The sequence below is a fragment of the Balaenoptera physalus genome, assembly GCF_965194825.1.
Source record: "Balaenoptera physalus genome assembly, chromosome: 2".
NCBI lineage: Eukaryota > Metazoa > Chordata > Mammalia > Artiodactyla > Balaenopteridae > Balaenoptera > Balaenoptera physalus.
This window is the reverse complement of record NC_138883.1, coordinates 128,418,463-128,437,314: the sequence shown is the minus strand read 5'-3', so window position 1 is coordinate 128,437,314 and position 18,852 is coordinate 128,418,463. Positions and strand designations below refer to the sequence as shown.

Here is an 18,852-nt window from a genome sequence, read left to right as displayed (position 1 = left end):
TAGAAATGTGAATTCTCCTGCCCCACCCTAGCTAGGCCTGCTGATTCCGGTCAGGGGATGGGGTTCAGCAATTTAAAATAGCCCCTCAGGTGACTCTGATACACACTAAAGTTTGCACGGTGGCTCTGATTTCTGATACAGGAAGTGGGTGGGACTTGAGAACCAGGTGATGCTCAGGCTGCTGGTCAGGGGACCACATTTTTGAAAATCTCTGCTTTACAAAAACCAAGCAATACGAGTGGCCATTACTGTGTGCAAGTACTTACCACAACACACCTGTGAGAAAGGTTTCATCACACCCACATTAGAGAAAGACAGTGCTTCTCCTTGGCCACACAGTCACATGATGGTACTGTGGAGCCTTTGTCCTGCCCTCTCCAGGGGCAGCATTTCTGGGCAACACACTGCATTGGTCTCCTAGGCTGCTGTAACAAATGACCACAAACTGGGTAGCTTAACACAACAAGAACAGTTCTGGAGGCTAGAAGGCCAAAATTTAGCAGGGCTGTGCACCCTCTGGGGAAGACTCTGCCCTTACCTCTTCTGGCTTCTGGTGGCTGCTGGAATTCTGGGCTCCTGGCCACACGGTTCCAATCTCTGCCTGTCTTCTCTATGTGTCTGTGTTATTTCCCTTTGCTTCTTTCCTATAAAAACACTTGTGATGGCATTTAGGACCCACCTGGATAATCCAGGGTAATCTCCTTATCTCAAAATCCTTAGCTTAAATACATCTGCAAAGGCCCTTTTTCCAAATAAGGTAATATTTACCAATTTGAGGGATTGGGACTTGATGCCTTTGGGTGGCCTACTACACATATTGTAAATCAGGATGCTAATCTAATGGATTCTCCTACAAAATTATAGCAGAGAATGAAGATTTCTTACCAAGGATCTGTCAGCTTTTTTCTTTCTATAGGGATGACCACAGTATACCATACAAATTCAACTGCAAATGCGAAATATTGCCATCTTTTAAACTTTCTAAAATTCAACTTACAGTTAATAAACACCTTCATCAAGGCCACAGAATTCAGAGGACTTGTTTTGGAAGATCCTGACCAGCATCTTTAAAGAGACTTTTGAGAAATTTTATGACTATCTTAAAGATTTCTCAAGGAACTGATCCAGGAATGTTTGCTCTGCTGCTTTTACATTGAAAATTTCCTAAGAATAAATCTAGGGATTGGAAATCAAACTCCTCTTTAGTTTGTTCTTATGTTGAGGTCCGCCACTTTAAACCCATTACACCACTGCTTTAAACCATTTACACTGGCTTGGCAAGAGTCTCAAAGAAAAGTAACAGAGTACTCTGAGGTCTAACTGCTATCCATTAAACATTGTTTTAGTATTACATGAGTATACTAAAAATATCCTACCAATTAAAGAAATGTAAGAACCACAAAAATTTTCCCCTTGTCTAAGATACCTGACAACTGAACTTTATTGGTTCTTTTCAAATGAATACTGGCAATACTTGCAATAAAAAGGTAAAGTGCAGTGCATTATACAGAAAAAGAAAACGTAATTCCATCAGTTAGAAATGCAGGATCTGCAGTTAGACTGCCTGGATTCAAATTCTGAATCGAGCACTTTACCATCTGTATGACCCTGGATGAGTTAACTAACCTTGTTTCACTGACGAGGAAACAGTCTTGGAGACCAGAGTTTAAAGCATAAAATATCCTTTAAACCTCACTCCCCTCCAAAAACAAATTATTTATTACAGTGGCTTAACTGAATCAATGTTCAATTAAAACTCTCTCCTGAAATTAATAGTGATTTCTGCCTTATAAGTTAAGTGCCCACTAGGAAACATTACTGATCTACCATAACTATTACAACTTAGATCACTTGGTGATCATCCAGCTTTCCATTGATTAGCAAGTTTTATTAGCCAAAAATTATAACAGAAAGGCTGAGCCCCTAATTGATTTCTCTATCAATTAGCAAAGGTTGTGCAGAGATTCCCTGATGATGCATGCAATACTATGGAGTGGATTATCTTTTTAAAAATAAGCAAAACCATGCAGTTTTAAATCAATGTAAGTGAATGTCAAATTTCATGATAAATAAAACCTCTGTAACATAGGGACACAAGCCCCAGAGCTTACTACTCCAAGCAAACAATGCTCTGGCTTCTGTCCGGGTGTTGACCACCAGCCATCTGTGATCCACTGGTTCTCAGGCTGCCCCTGAGGTTTATTAGTTTCAAGAAGTATTCCCGCACATCAGTCACCAGCTGATAAAAAAGTTCCTCATCGTTATGCCAGCACACCTCCCATATCAGGAAATTCTCTTTTTAAAGAAGACAATGTTCACTTTTGATAAAAACCTCCCATATCACCACCTTTCAAGCCAACTATAACAAGTACCTAAATGGTGGGTGTTCAAACATTGCAGGTTCAAACTAAGTAAACATCAATCAAAGGTAAGATTTTCCTCTTATTTCACTGGCCTCCCCTGCTCAGTCTCCTTTGCTGGATCCTCTCCATCTCTGACTGCTAACCCCTGGCAACCCCAGGGCTCAGCCCTAGGGCCCTTCTTCTATCTCCACTAACTCCCTAGGAGATGTCATTTGTCCTCTGGCTTTAAATAATGGCTAGATGCAAATGACTCACATTTGTATTTCTAGCTTGAACTTCTCCAGTCTTTCCCATCACCTTAACTCTATCCCTCCACCTGCTCAGGCAACTATTTTCTCTCCCCACATCTCATCCCTCAACAAGTCCTATCAGCGCTACCTTCAAAAATTCATCCACAATCTAACCACTTCTCCCCACTCCTACTGCTACCACCCTGGGCCAAGCTATCCTTCCCTCTTCTCTGGGTTGCCAGACATGCCTGCTCACCAATCTCCCTGCTCCCATTCTTGCTGCCCACAAACCAGGAGTTCTTTTGAAACATTAACTCCCTGCACTCCTCTGCCCCCACCCACCCCTCAGTGCCTTCCCAGATCACTCAGTATGGAACCCAGAGCCCTAAACATGGACATGCCTTACAGGATCTGGCCCTTCTCACTCATGCGCTCCAGCCACCTGGCCCCCTTGTCCTAATCACACACACATTCTCTGCCCCAGGGCTTTGCATGACCCATTCCTTTGCACACCCCATTCCTTCTACTGAAGATGACCCTCCCTGGATATAACAAGGTTCGCTTCTTACGTTCTCAGCTGGACTAGCATTCTCCTGCCCCTCCATCACTCTATCCCCTTATCGTGCTTGTATTTCTTCAGAGGGCTTAGCACGACCTGACAGTATACATCTGTCTCCTTATTCTCTGATGTCCCCATAGAGAAGTAAATGTGTCACGAGAGCACGCTTTACTATACTCATTGCTGCATCCCCAGCGTCTAGAACAGGGCCTGCCACATAGAAGGCATGTAGATACTTTTTTCAATGAATTAACCATTAAGAAAAATTTAAGTATGCTTGCATCATCTGGGATCTCATACCCACCTGACCCTAATAAAACAACCAGAATTCTAAATTATTACAGAATCAATTTATAAAAACCTAAAAAGCAAACAAGTGTTCCTTCCGTGGTAAAAAAGAATTAAGAATGGACTCATCTTTCTGTCTTAAATAAACCACATTGTTGTAAATAAAAACAGCCTCATGTCTTTAAACAAGTGTTCCTGTTGAAGAGAAATGCACAGATGTTAACATATACGAAAGGAAAAGTAGTACCTACAGTATTTTTCAAAAGAAAAATTGTTTGAAAATAAATGCCAGACATCAAAGAAAATAACTGTACTGATTTATCCCTGCAAGGGTTCACAAAGAGAAAACACAGACACAGAACACTACAGGGTTAACCATGATGATATAAGCAAGGATGCTAGCATTAAATTGCTGAGTGAATGCTGAAAGATTCTTTTTAGCCAGGGAAAATTTTTGCTGTAATGGTACCATTACAAATTTCTTACAGTAATAACACGGTACATTATAAGCTTGCTCAAATGATAAGCTCTTTATGAGGGTTAAAAGTCTGCAGCCCTCTCAAACAAAGGCCTTTCTGTCTTGGATTTCCTAGAAGTCAATAAGCTAAAAATCACATCCTGCACGATATTCACTTAGACTCACAGAAGATCTAGTCTTCTATGGTTTCACCCTGTTCCCCAGGGCACTGAGCAGTCAATGTGACACAGTGGCAGAGACGGCAATCTCACTTCTGTGTCCAATTAGATCATCTCTGGGTTCAAACTGCTTTTGATTTTGAAATAATTTCAGAATTACAGCAGAGTTGTAAAGGCAGTAGAGAGAGTTCCCATCTCTTCACCCTGCTTCCTCTAATGTTAGCATCCTATATAACTATGCAACACATATCAAAATGAAGAAAGTAACATTAATACAACCCTATTAACTAAACTACAGGCCTTATTCAGATTTCATTCGTTTTTCCACCAATGTGGAAGAGAAAAGGTCTTCCAAGACCTTCCTTCCTTTCTCTTCCAACCCAGGACCCCACAATGCATTCAGTCATCATGTCTCCTTGGTCCCTTCCATTTTGGGACAGTTCTTCAGTCTTTCCTTGCTTTTCACAACCATGGCACTTTTGAAGATATTTTTACAGGTATTTTACAGTATGTCTCTCAACTTGGTCTGTCTGATGTTTTCTCCTGACTAGACTGGAGGTATGGCTTTAGGGGAGGACTAAGGTAGAGGTGAAGAGCCTTCTCATCCCATCCCATCCCTGGTGTCTGCCAGGTTTTTCTACTATAAAGTTACTATTTTTCCCATTCCCCTACTCCATTCATTTAAAAATGAGTCACCAAGTCCAGGCCACATTCAAGGGGAGGGAAATTAAGCTCCACTACCAGGAGGGAAGATTATCATATAATTTGTGACTGTTAAAACCACCACAGTGATTAATAAATACTTTGCAACTACTTTTTTCAAATTGAAATTTGTCTGATAAACAAACCTCAAGTTATGGTTCATGGCAACTAACAAAAGTTGTGGCTTAAAATAGAAAAAAAAAAAAGAAGAAGAAGAAAAAAGAAAGCTGAGGCTTGAGAAAGATTTATAACCAGAACACATAAACAGACATTTGTGAAATCAGCAATTGCAGAGACAAAAAATGATATTTTAAAATATCATTTACTTTTAGCTTTAAAGTGTTTGTCAGTTTAATCTCTGGCCAAAAGTTCTTTGTTTTCATCATTGCATCTAATAGAGCTTTCTTCCCTTTCATTACTCAGGATTTACTGCTGACCAGCACTCATCATCATTGACTTTTATCTGGCTACACAAATTGCAATTAACATGGCTTAGAGAGGGGAAGAAGGGAAAAATATACATAAAGCATTAGCCTGCCAAACATAAATGATGAGGGGATACTATGTGCCAAGTTTGGCTTCCCTACCAACTGGACTCTAAGTTCCTTACTGGTAAGACAAAGGTCTAAACTCCTTTTCTGTGTTCTCCACTACCCAGGATGAAGCTCTGCACAGGACAGGGGCTAAAGGTGATGATGCCAATTAACTAAAACAACTGTGGTCTCTACTTAGTTCCAAAACATGGATCATGAGAAATGTTTTAAGGGTAAATAAATGGCACTGATGGTTCTTAAACATGAGCAAGGAGAAGAATCACCAGAGAAGCCTGTAAACAGTGCAGATCATCAGGCCACACCAGCAAGAGGCTGTTTCTGGGTTTGGGCCTGGAAATGTGCTTTGTAACAAACACCTCAAGTGATTCTCTTGTAGATGGCTTCTCTTTAAGAAACAGCAACCTGATATAAGAACTACACGCAATGCTACTGCTTGAAGCACACACACACACACAACACACATGCATGCACACACACACATGCACACAGACTCACATGTGTGTGCGTGCAGACACACACACAGACACACATATGAACATAAACATGCAGAGATCCAGAATTTTCCCACTGAAAAAAGGTCCCACTTCACTCAAGTTTGAGAAAGACTGATCTACAACATAGTCCTAAACCTTAGCAGCTTCACCTCTGACATCAGGCTCATTCTTGCCTTTGTTCATCACTTGTCACTTTTTGGAGACCAGAAAGTCTCATCAGTTCGAAAAGATAATATTGGAATTAAAAACTTCAAAAAGCTTTGCTGTTGCCATCCTGAGACCTCATACAAATGTGACAGGACACTATCCTGATTGTTCATAACAGTCTAGAAACCCAGCCACCTTTAGAAAAGGAGGTGACCCAGACAACACAAGCTTCCTCCACACTCACCCCCAATTCATCCTGCCCCGCTCTAACTGTTCCACAGGCCCTCCACACTTTCCTGTATAGCTTATATTATTTTGCCCTGGTTTATTGTTGGTTTACTATTATTAGGTAGGGAGGTATTTTTCATATAGATTAGTCCTTTTTCACATAGTGATAGTAAGTTTTAGAGCTCATTTTATTCTTGTTATCTCAAAATGGTTTGTACAGCACTTTGAATACTTAGATACGACTTAGACGGTAGATTGTTGGTTTATTACAGAATTGGGGTGATGACATCTGTGATCTCAATCTTCTCAACTATACAGGAAATGTTCTTCTGCTATATTTTAAGATAAAGAAAAGGATATATGGATCCCATCTCCTGATAATGTGGCTAAGAGCCCTTTTCTGTCAACTAAACATAAGTTAAATATGCCTCATTATGAGCTTCCAGTAAGAAAGGTGGTTAATATATAAAGCCTAGAATATCTTTAAGATATTCCTACCCAACTTGAACATAATGAAGACGTATCTATTTGCCTTTAGATCCACACCTCACAACCACAAGACTCTGATATATTAAACAGTGAAACCATTTCAGAGGTGTTTATGTACCTATGGAAGGTTTTGTCTTGCCACTAAAATAATTACAGGTCCAAAGCAACTGACTTCTCCATTTCAGGTAAACTTTGATTTGTTCTGTCAGAATAGTCTTCTCAGAACTGTAAAAGCAAACAGAGATTCCAAGACCACACTGTTACTACAAATCATATTCAAGTATTTGTTAATATAGGTCAAAATCTATGCAAAGTGCTCAGGGAATGAGTTCTGAAAGGCTTAGTTTTTCAGACACTTGAGGATATCCCCCAATAGCATTTCCCGAGCCTTCCCTCTGTGCCAAAGCACTACCTATGATAATATGCATCATCTCAATTAATCCTTGAAACTATCTTACATGGTAGGCAATTTCTTATCCCATTTTTAAAGGAAATTAAGGTCCAGTGAAGGCAGGGAACCTGCTGTCCAAGATCATGCACCTGGCGAAGAATGAAGCCAAATCAACTGTGATTCAAACGTAGGCCTCTTGTGCCCTAAAAAATGTCCTCAACACTCACTACCTTGTTTCCCCCAGCACTTGTGCCACTTGGCCTCATCCTTCACCTCTTTCCTCTTGCTTACGCCATTCGGGCAACAGCAGTCCCCTCGCTCGTCTTAAACACGCCATACACACGCTGGCCCTCACCGTCTCTCTCTCTACACCTGGTGCAGCCCACTAGAATGGAAGAGAGCAGGGCCTTCGCCTTCTGCACTGCTGCCTCCATCAAGAACAGTCTCTTGGTCATAGCAGACGTTCAAACTTAATCTGAAAAATGAATGTGTGTGAATACTGTAACTGATGGGTTGGAAGTCTTCCTAATTTTTAGGATACAATTTCCTGACTTCTTCAGTGAGGGTAAGAGGATACTCAGTGATTTATCTGATTGTGAACAAGCAAAATTTAAGCTGTGAAGCTAAGGCCCCATAATGAATGGTCTTAGGTGACATCAATGAAAGTGGTGGAGTAAAGAACTCCAAAACTTCTCTCCTTTACAAAAGCAAAGTCATCATGGGCAAAAATTGTTTCAGGCAACCTTTTCAGGACTCCGGATATTAGTCAAAGGTAATCCAGGAAGCATTTATGCAAGAATAACAGCGAAATTTTGGTAAGAACCGTGAGTTTTGTGACATTTTAACTTGCCCTATTTCCATTCCCAGATCCCTAGCAATGTGGTAAGTTTGAAAATCAACAGTCCACAGTCACGGTGGAAACCAGCAGCCATGGAAGGGAGCAGAATGGGGCTGGTGATCCTTCAAAACCCCACTCCCAGAGAACTGTCATTATCTGACCTGTCTAGTGGTTCCCTAGAAGACCTCACTTGCAAGGCTGTCTTTATTTGACCTGACCCAGAGTTCTCCCATTGCAAACAGCCTCTTGGTGGGGAAGGGGGGAGATATTTGTTAAAAACAATCACAGGTAATTGTTGAACATCATGCTGCCTGAGGAAGTGGCTAACAGGACAAAACAGGCTAACCAAAAAGCTTAAAGAGAAAAGCTGGGGTATGAGATGTCCATAAGGGGCTTTGAAAAGCTTTAACATATTTCTGGGAATCCAGAAGGCCATGCACATGCATGGGGCTGTGTGCATGCCCAGGGAAGACCTGAGAAGGCCCTAAGCACTCATCTCTGGTTGACCTTGAGGTTCTGCACAAGCAGGAAGCAGCTAAGGAAGAGCTGAAAACTGTCAGGTGAGTGTTGAAGGCAAACATGAACAGATACACAGAACCCCTGAGCAAAGACTGGGAAACTTATTCGTTCCAGCGCCTAAGGAAATCTCCATGCAATCAGTAGCTGACCACTAAGCAAACCAAGCAGAGATTTTAGTGGCCACAAACACAAAAAGAATACAGACCTTACAGAATAAGTTCTAAAAAGTCACTAAACAAACAACAGCAACATCATCAAACCATGGAGAGAGGGCAGAATCTGATTTCCAAAGTGGTTTATATTATTTAAAAGATCCAATTTCCAACTAGAAATTATGAGACATGCATAGAAACAAGGAAGTATTGCTCATAAAAAGGGGGAAAAGGCAGCCAATAAAGAAAGAGAAATTATAAAAAAGAGTCAAACAGAAATTCTGTAGTTGGAAAGTATAATAACTGGAATGAAAAATTCACAACAGATTTGAACAGGTAAAAGAAGGAATCAGCAAACTTGAAGGTAAATCAATTGAGATTATCCAATCTGAGGAGTAGAAAGAAAAAAGAATAAAGAAAAATAAACAGAGCCTGAGCATATGCATAATGGCAGTCCTAGAGAAGAGCAGGAAAGAGAAAGGGGCAGAAAGATTACTGGAAGAAATAATGGCTGAAAACTTCCCAAATTTGATGAAAAACAATCCACACACCCAAGAAACTCAATAAACTCCAAGTATGGTAAACTCAGAAAGAGCCACACGCAGACAAATAATCAAACTCCTGAAAACCAGAGGGAATCTCAAAGCGACTTATGACATAGGAAGGATCCTCAGTAAGATTAACAACTGATTTCTCATCAGAAACCATGGATACCAGAAAGCCTCCATTCAGAATGTTGAGAAAGACTCAACCAAGAATTCTGTATCAACAGAAGCATCTTTCAAAAGTGAAGGAGAAATTAGGACATTCCCAGACAAACAAAAACTGAGAGAATTTGTCACTAGCAAACCTGCCACATGAGAAATATTGAAGTCTTTCAAACTAAAATGAAAAGACACTAGGCAGTAACTCAAATACACAGGAATAAAAAGTCCAATAAGAGTAACTACACAGGTAAAAAGACAATTTATATTGTCTTTTGTAAAAAGACAATATAAATGTATTTTTTAAATTTGTATTGATAAGTCTTTTTTTCTCTAATCTGGTTTAAAAGACAACCTCATAAAGCACTAATTATAAATCTACGTTGATTGGCATACAATGTAGAAAGATATAATCTGTATGACAATAACAGCATTAAGGACTGAGGGGAGAATTAGCTATACAGGAGCAAAGATTTCATATACTATTGTTATTAAGTTGGTATTAATTTGAACTAGGTTGTTATCAGTTAATATGTTAATTGTAATACTCAGGGTGACCTCTAAGAAAATAACAAAAAATAAAGTAAAAGAAATGACAAGAGAGTGAAAATGTATAGAGAATATGTATTTAACACAAAAGAAAGCAGCATGGAGGAACAAAAAAGACATGACATAGAAAACACATAGCAAAATGAGAGACATAAATCCTACCCTATCAGTAATGATATTAAATGTAAATAGATTAAACATTCCAATTAAAAGGCAGAACTGGCAGAATGGATTAAAAATGATCCAACTATATGCTTTCTACAAGAGACACACTTTAGATTCAAAGACACAAATAGGCTGAAAATGAAAGGATGGAAAAAGACATGCCATGCCAACAGTAACCAAAAGAGAACTGGAGTGGTTGTACTAATATCAGACAAAATTGACTTTAAGACAAAAATTGTTACTAAAGATGAAAGAAGAAATTTTGTAATGATAAAAGGAGTCAGCCATCAGGAAGATCTAACAGTTATAAGCATATATGCACCTAACAACAGAGCCCCAAAATATATGAAGCAAAAACAGACATAATAAAATGGAGAAATAGACAATTCAACAATAATATTGGAGATTTCAATATCCAACTTTTAATAATGGATAGAACAACTAGCCAGACAAACAAGGAAAGAGAAGACTTGATCAACATAGAAATCAACTAGACTTAGACAACAGTCCACACAACAAGAGCACAATACACACTCTTCTCCAGTACATATGGAACATTCTCCAGGGTATACCATATGTGATGCCATAAAAAAGACTCAATAAATTTTTAAAAATTGGAAATAATACAAAGTATGTTCTCCAACCATATGGAATGAAATTAGATAGAAATCAGTAACACAGTGATTGGTCTTAGACTGCTGTGCTGTTCACAGCCGCCTTACTTTCTCTTATTTTTCACTTCCCTTCATGCCTTTCCCACTCACTGCTGACACAGTCCTTACATAGTAGCCTCCTTTTGGGGGTGCTAATTTGCCCTTCTAGTCTATCAGGGGCTTGGAAATTGAACCACCAAACTGCCAGAACAAAAGAATAAGGCTCAGTATAAGACCATGAAGGGCTCTGCCTCGAAGAAACAGGCTGCATTAGTGCTCAGTATTTGAGCATCTATTCTAGCCATTTAGAGGCCTGCCTGGTTCTTGGCCAGGTAAGGTTAATGGGCAGCCTAAAGGAATGAGGAAGGCACCCCTATAACACAAACCAGCTCTAAGACAACTAGCAGTTAAGAAACATTATTTCTTCTATGATTAAAGAAAAAAATCTCAGGCTTCTGATGTAAGGATGTTCAGTACTCCTTTAAAAGCCAGTCAGACTAATAAGGAAGAACTTCTCTTTTCACATATTTTGCTCTAAACTCCAATTCCCCTTGGTGATATGCCTTCCTATAAAAACAACATCATAGGGACATCACTGGTGGCGCAGTGGTTAAGAATCCGCCTGCCAATGCAGGGGACATGGGTTCCAGCCCTGGTCCGGGAAGATCCCACATGCCGCGGAGCAACTAAGCCTGTGCACCACAACTACTGAGCCTGTTCTCTAGAGCCTCTGAGCCACAACTACTGAGCCCACGCGCCACAACTACTGAAGTCCGCGCACCTTAGAGCCCATGCTCCGCAACAAGAGAAACCACTGCAATGAGAAGCACGCACACAGCAACAAAGAGTAGCCCCCACAACTAGAGAAAGCCTGTGTGCACAAAAAAGACACAATGCAGCTAAAAAATAAATAAATTAAAAAAAAAAAAGAGCATCATAGATCTTACCCTTCTGTTTTATATTTAAAATCAGCATCACAAGGTTTTACACCTTTACGTTTTTTTTCAACTATTTCATGAACATGTATGTTTTTGTCTCCTCAACTTGACTAAAGCCTTTGAGGGAGAAAAAGGCCATTCATCTTTCATTCTTCTTTTGCAATTTCCTACCAGTTCGGAGGGCAGTACTGGGGCCATTAATGACCCCTTAATAAATACTAACTGGTTAACTCAGACATCACAACTGGTGTGTCTTGGTGTACTGGTGTATCCCAAACAGTTCTAGATGTGCCAAATAACAATTCCTTTGGGTCTGCAGAGGGCGGGTAGAGTGGTTAGGGGATGGGGTAGCAGGAGCCCTCTCGAAGCAGTTGCCTCAACATGTGTGCCATGATGTAAAAAAGACTGGGAAACATTAGGATAAATGACTGGTTAGAAACACTGCTGAATAGAACTAGAAATAGCCTGAATATCCATTAAAAAAAGATGAAGCTCTTTATGTACCGAAAGGAAAATCTTCCAAGACATGTAAGTGAAAACCAGCAAGATGTGCATAGTATGTAAAACATGCGAACATTCATATAAAAGGGGGAAGATATACAAACTTAATTGCTTATATACACATAGGGTGTATCTGTAAAGGTGCACTATGGTGGCTGACTCACGAGGGGAACCCAGTGGTTGGAGATAGAGGTGGGAGGACTTATCCTTGTAAACCCTTTGCACTTTTGAATTCTGAACCATGTGACAGCATTAGCTATTAAAAAGATAAACTTTTTTTTAAGTTGCCAAATCTATCTATGCTTGTTGCAAACTTTCATTAGTAATGATTATTTTCTACCTAGTCAAACATTGAGTTAAAATAATAAAAGCAAGATCTGGATGCTGGTTACATAGCTGTGTCCAGTTTGTGAAAATCCATTGAGCTCTATACTAATTTATGATCTGTGCACTTTTCCAAAGGTATGATATATATATACTTCAGTAAGAAAAGAAAAATAAAGTGAATAGATTACTTAGGTCAACTTTCTTTTTGTCCCCTCCTATTAAAAGAGTAGTATAATATTTCATAGATTTGCCTAAATAAAATAAAATACTGTTTCAAATTGTTCAATAATGTTTCTCAAAAAAAGAAAAAAACTGGTATAACTTGAGTTAGTGATGTTGACCCCATGTGACAAAGGGGAGTCAGGCCTGCCAGCTCCTCCTACCTGTTTTCCACCAGTATTAACAGTCTCAAGGCCCACACTCTCTCTGCTGCTGGGTCCTCACAGTGGGAGATTTTAATAAGCCTTGACAAGCATTACTAAAAACCACCTAATGGGTTACCATATTGCAGTCCCATTTTTTCATTATGAAAATGAAATTTTTAAAGTCACTTATCAAAAATGCCAAGGTCATAAAAGACAAAGAAAGAGGCTGTGCAAACATCCTAGATTAAAGAGACATGACAATCAAATGCAAGACCCCAGGCTGGAGCCTGTAATGGAGAAGGAAGAGCTGTTACCAGGACTTTACTGAGTCTAGAGACAACATTATGTTAAATTTACTTAAGCTGTACTGTAGTGGTATAAGAGAATTTCTCTATTTGTACTCAAAATACATTGACATTATTTAAAGTAAAGGGCCACAAAGAAAGCTACCCATAAATGGTGGTTAGGTAAGTCTATGTCTCTGTACTGGAAGAGGGTGGAGGGGCAGTCAAGCAAATGACAGCACAAATGGAGTAAAACGATAACAGGTTACTCTGGGTATAGGTATATGGATGTTCCTTGTACTTTGTTTTTTCCTGTAATGTTCCTGTGAAATTAAAATGATTTCCAAATAAAGTTTTTAAAGTCATGTATTTATAATTAGCCACCAATAATAGTCAAAACAGGCACTTCCCTGGTGGTCCAGTGGTTAAGACTGTGCTTCAAATGCAGGGGGCACAGGTTTAATCCCTGGTTGGGGAACTAGGATCCCACATGTGTGGTGCGGCCAAAAACAAAAAAAAGAAAATAGTCAAAACAAGCTTAGAAATGAATCTGGATTTTGATTATGACAGTTGTTCCTGAGGAGCCACTTTAATTATGTAAGTGTAATCCCAAGACATTATCTGGGACTTGCAAAAAAAAAAATTACACCTTCTAGCTAGGTTTATAATAGAGTTAAATAAGTACCTTCCAAGACCCAAAGCTTAACATAATTGTCTTTAACATAAGATTCCACCTCAATAATTTCTCATAATGTGAGCCTTAATGGAGAAACTACATTTACAGAAAGTTTAATAAAAGTTCCTCATCCACATGAGGGTATTAATCTCGCCTGAGTGGTGAACACAATGATAAATCCTAATGACGACTTAGGTTAGAACCTCTTAAGCCTTTTTTGTTAGAACAAAAAAGGAAACGGAAAAGAAATCAAAGGTCTAATAAAATGATAAATGTCCCAATAGAATTCTTAAAAATGATAAGGATGAACTCCATGTGAAAGGCAAAACTAAATTTATAGAAAAATGTATAGAAAGTTCCTGTGACCCAAGGAAGGGAAGAATTTCTTAAGACATGAAAAGCACAAACCACACAGGAAAAGAATGATAAATTAGACTACACTTAAACTCACAATTTGCATATAATAAAAATACCACATTTGCAAGCCACACTCTGGGAAAAGATATTCTCCCACAAAAGGAGAGTCATCTGGTACAAGCCCTGTGGAGATCAAGCCAGCAGTATCTAGAAAAAACTGTGTCATCAGGCATTTAGAGAAATGTAAAGCAGTAGCGACAGCATCTGAAGCTGACTCAGGAGATCCTGGGCAAGGACAGGGAGTAACCCAGGGAAGGAGCTTCCTCCCCCACCAGATCCTTTTAGCTAATAAGGTCATTTACCAGATGCGTCAAGTCTAACCGGCAGTTCCAAGTGTACAGACAGGATAATTCCCAGCACCCTCACTTCAGGCCTTAGAAAACTTTGGCGATTACATCATAATAAAGGGAAATAGCCCCAAAACTGTCTCCCAACCCCTACACCCTCAGGACAATACTTTCTCACTCTATCTTGGCACTAATGTTAGGTCAGAGTTCTTGATAAACTCAAGGTACTGACTCTGTTGGCATCCATCTATCAGCGTGTAAGATCTAACAGCATGACAACACTAAAACAGATTTTTAAAAATTCTCTCTCAAAGGTAGGCCTATCCTCTGCAGTTCTAGCAGGAAGGCTAGCTTCTCAGAGATCAGGGGCAGCATAAAGCACTCCAAAATACACAAGGCATTACACATTTTAAGAATAATGAAACTTGTTAAGGTTATAACTACTTAATTAAGGATGGGAAAAATGCAGGAATACTGCCAGCTGTATCGTGCTTAAAACTGCACGAAATCTCCAAACAGCTTTCCTAGCAGCAAAAATCCATGAAAACAGAATCCCCCTAGATCCAGTGAGCAATGGCCCATGCATGGGGAGGCGGAGGAGGTACACAAAGAGATTAGAGTGTTCACTCAGATCACATTTGGGATTTAAAATGTTTCTTTTATAACTGGAAACTATATGAAGACTACTTCCTGTATACTCGAAAATGTCCACTTCCCTAAAAGTTCAAACTAAAGAAATAGTGTGATTAGGAGACATTTAAAAAGAAGGCTAGGAGAAAGGCAAGTACAGGCAAGAATACCATTTCTTCACACAAGCACTTTAGAAAATTAACTCAGAAGACAAGCTAACAGTTTACATCTGAAAATGCATTTCTTTTTCTTGGGCAAAGGTCTAGCAATTCCCTTTGCTCCTCACAACTATCAATAGTGTATCAATCTAAACACAACACAACCTAAATCATTTTTTCCATTCTGACTAATATCACATCCTGCAACTGTAGGCAAGAGGTGCACATCTGCCAATAAAAACAAAGAAAAGTCAAAAGCTAACTCATATTCTCCAGAACTATTAAAGAGAAAACATCCCCAAGTAGGTTTCCTTCAAAAAATTGCACCGATGTATCAATATAAGTTGGAAACTGCCTATTCTGAAAGGAACAACTATATTGCAAACTCACAGATCATAACAACTGTAAAAAAGTCAAGGTTTAATATAAATGCAAAGCCAAATACTATTGGCTGTTTTACATCATTACTCATTTTATGAATTTAAAACATGTAAGTTTCTAAACTGTGTCGGTCAACGTGACCTGATGAGAGAAGTCAGACCTTTGGGAGAAAAGGGACACTCTTATAATCACATCTGCAAAATCAGAAGTCAGATTAGATAAATCTTCTGGAAAATCATGAAAGTATCACTGTGACCTGTATTAACCCTTTTCTTTGGGTCCCAAATGCCATTATTAACTAAGATTTTAGGACAAAAGTACATAAGGTATGTTCTAAAAACCAAGAGAAAAAGTAATAAGAGAGAATTCAAATTAAAAGAACTAAGGTAAAAATGTATAACTTAATATGAATTTTTAAGCCTTAAAGAGGACATTATCACTAATAGTTTCCTATGACTGGTCCAGAACTAGTAACAAAATCAACAGATTTTCTTCTGTTCTTACCTCATAAGACCAGACGCACTGCACCCCTGCAAACCTCCGGACACACCTTCCCACCTCAACATCCTCGTGGGTTGTGTACATTTCCCGGAGGCACTTGCCGATGTGTGGTACCATTCTCCGGAGAACTTCCCGGCTCATGATCACACCAGGACCCCCCATGCAGAAGTTCTCACCAGGTTCCAGAGCAAGTTTCCCCATTTCTTCCGTGGTGCCCAGTCCTGTCTGCCCAAGAAAGAGGGGTTCACTACTATTCAAACTCCTCAGAAAATTCTCCAGACGGTCTCCTTTGATGTAGACATCATCGTCTGCTCTCATAAACCATTCATACTTGTCCAAGTAGTGGTCATGCATGTACTTGAGCATCATAAAAGACTTCTTCTGGGGTGGGTAGGAGTCGTCCACTCCCCGTAGTGGCACTATTGGAATTGGGATCGATGTGTCTGAACCCTCACTAGAGAAGAATTCGACTTTCCCAGGAATTGTCTTGGACCATGTTCTGGAATTAAAATAAACATCAGTGAGGGAACAGTTTATTCCAGGCTTCCCATTTCCATAAATTCCCATATCTTGATTCATGTTGAATCACTTTGAATGTACATTCAAAAGGATGATAAAAAGCTTCCCCTTAACGGAAGCCCACACTACCGGATATTGCAAAGTCCTAACTCATTTTCAAAAGAATCCCAATGAAAAAGAATGATGAAGTATTAAAATATTTCCCGGATAACTATGTTTTAGCTATGGCTGAAAACCAAATTGCCAAGGCACCAAGTCTAGATATTCAGGTTAATTCTCTGATACTACCAACTCCCTACCTACAAACTCCTCCGCTCTCTAAAACAAAAAATTAAAAAAAAAAAAATTGTTCATTCAACATATTTTCTTGGAATGCTCATCAAGTGCCAAGTATGCATCAGGCCACGGGGATGCAGCGGTGAGCAAAACACAGATCCTGCAGCTGATGTGGAGTCGACATGAGGCCAGACGTACATTTATCCAAGAAAGGTGAGCAAACAAAGGACACCAACCACACACGGAGCGGGGAATGCTTCCCTGAGGCTGGTGACATCAAGGATGAGAAGCAGACCCAGAGTGTGTGTGGGGGGGGGGGGGGGGGGCTGTCTTGATAGGGGAAAACTGCAAGGCCTAGCAACCCTCCAGAGATGTGTGCCTTTATGCTTTAAAGCAGCAGGAAGCCACTGCAGGAGCAAGTCTATCGGCGCCATTTTTCCAACAGCATTTGCTCACTTCATGTCTCTGTCACAATTTTAACTCTCACAATATTTCAAACTTTTCATTACTACTATGTCTGTTGTGATCTTTGATGTTCCTACTGCAAAAAGAGGCTGATGGTAGGCTCTGTAGGCTCAGATAATGGTATTTTTAGAAATAAACTTTTTTGTTTTTTTTTTTTTTTTTTTTTGGTGGCTCGCTTTTCCCTGTTCTCTGGATACTAACCGAGCCGGAGTCCCCGCAACCCGCCAGGATCAGGTGACCACGAAGGTCTCAGCTTCTCTTAGGGAGCGGGAGCCACGTTCTCCATACCCAGCCGGGAGCGCCTCGCTGCCTTCCCATTGGCCCAGCAGATCCTAGCACCTTCTGCCATTGGTTGCCAGTTCCTTGATCCCCATTGGCCAGTGCTCACTGTGACCTCACGGACCCATGTGGGAGCGCCACAGGCAGATTGGCTGGTGCACCCAGACAACCACCACGGAGAAAGGAATTTCCAGAGTAGCTGGGGTCGTGAGGCTGACTTAAGGTGGTCTGAGCAATCCCGGGTCCCAGGTCTGCTTCTCAGCTTTTTCCTGGTTTCAGGACTTAATGAAACTCAGGTTCTTGATGTCTCATCGCAGAAAGAATTCAGTGAGAGACAAAGTGATAGGTAGGAAGTGAATTTATTTAGAGAGAAACACACTCCACAGACAGAATGTGGGCCATCTCAGAAGGTGAGAACGGTCTAGAAATAAAGTATTTTAAAATTAACATATGTACATTGCTTTTTAAACATAATGCTATTGCACCTTAACAGACCACAGTCTGTTAAGCATAAACATAATTTTAATATACACTGGGAAGCCAAAAAAAAAATTGTGACTCGCTTTATTGGGATATTTGCTTTATTGCAGCACTCTGGAACTTCCACAGTATCTCCGAGGTATGCCTGTATAGCCAATCATAATCACATGATGAGAGCAACTGTAAAATGCATCCTCACTTCAGAGATGTTAAAATGTGAAAAAAAAAAGTGCATCTTAGAATGGATGTAATACAGTAGTTGTAATTTTTTTTCCCTTAATGCCTATGGATTTTAAATGGACCTACATGTCTTATGCCATTTACAGAACCCTTAACAAAGAATTCGGCATAATGAAACCTGATGGGACTACAGATGCTATACCAGGTACTGTACTTCATTTTTACAAAGGATTTGCTCCTGAAAAAAAGGATGTAAACATAGTAGGAACGAGGCAATTAATTTAAAGAGAAATCAACCCCTCCTGTAAAGAGAAAAGTCCATTTTAAAATGGGAATGAACCCCAACCTACATAAAATATAACTTAAATGCACTCTTCTGACATAGCACCATCATCAGGAGGGAGACAATTTCCCAGTCTGGGGAAGTCAGTGATAACGAAGTTATACCAAGAAGATCCCCCATCCAAGTCAAGAAGCCCCTTATTCCTCCCTTCATGTAGAAATGATTTTTGTTTGGCAGAACAATT

General features: G+C 39.7%; 1 protein-coding gene and 1 long non-coding RNA gene across 2 annotated transcripts in view; one reads left to right on the top strand and one right to left on the bottom strand.

Annotated features, from left to right (window-relative positions):
- The window catches only part of LOC309655244, a 177,215-nt gene that overhangs the window by 110,546 nt on the left and 47,817 nt on the right, over positions 1 to 18,852 (top strand). The gene's annotated exons all lie outside the window — the stretch shown is intronic.
- The window catches only part of CHSY1 (chondroitin sulfate synthase 1), a 75,271-nt gene that overhangs the window by 44,485 nt on the left and 11,934 nt on the right, over positions 1 to 18,852 (bottom strand). The window contains exon 2 of the mRNA XM_082450212.1: positions 16,130 to 16,625. Within this exon, the coding sequence (XP_082306338.1) occupies positions 16,130 to 16,625 (496 nt within the window). The remainder of the gene's footprint in view (positions 1 to 16,129; positions 16,626 to 18,852) is intronic.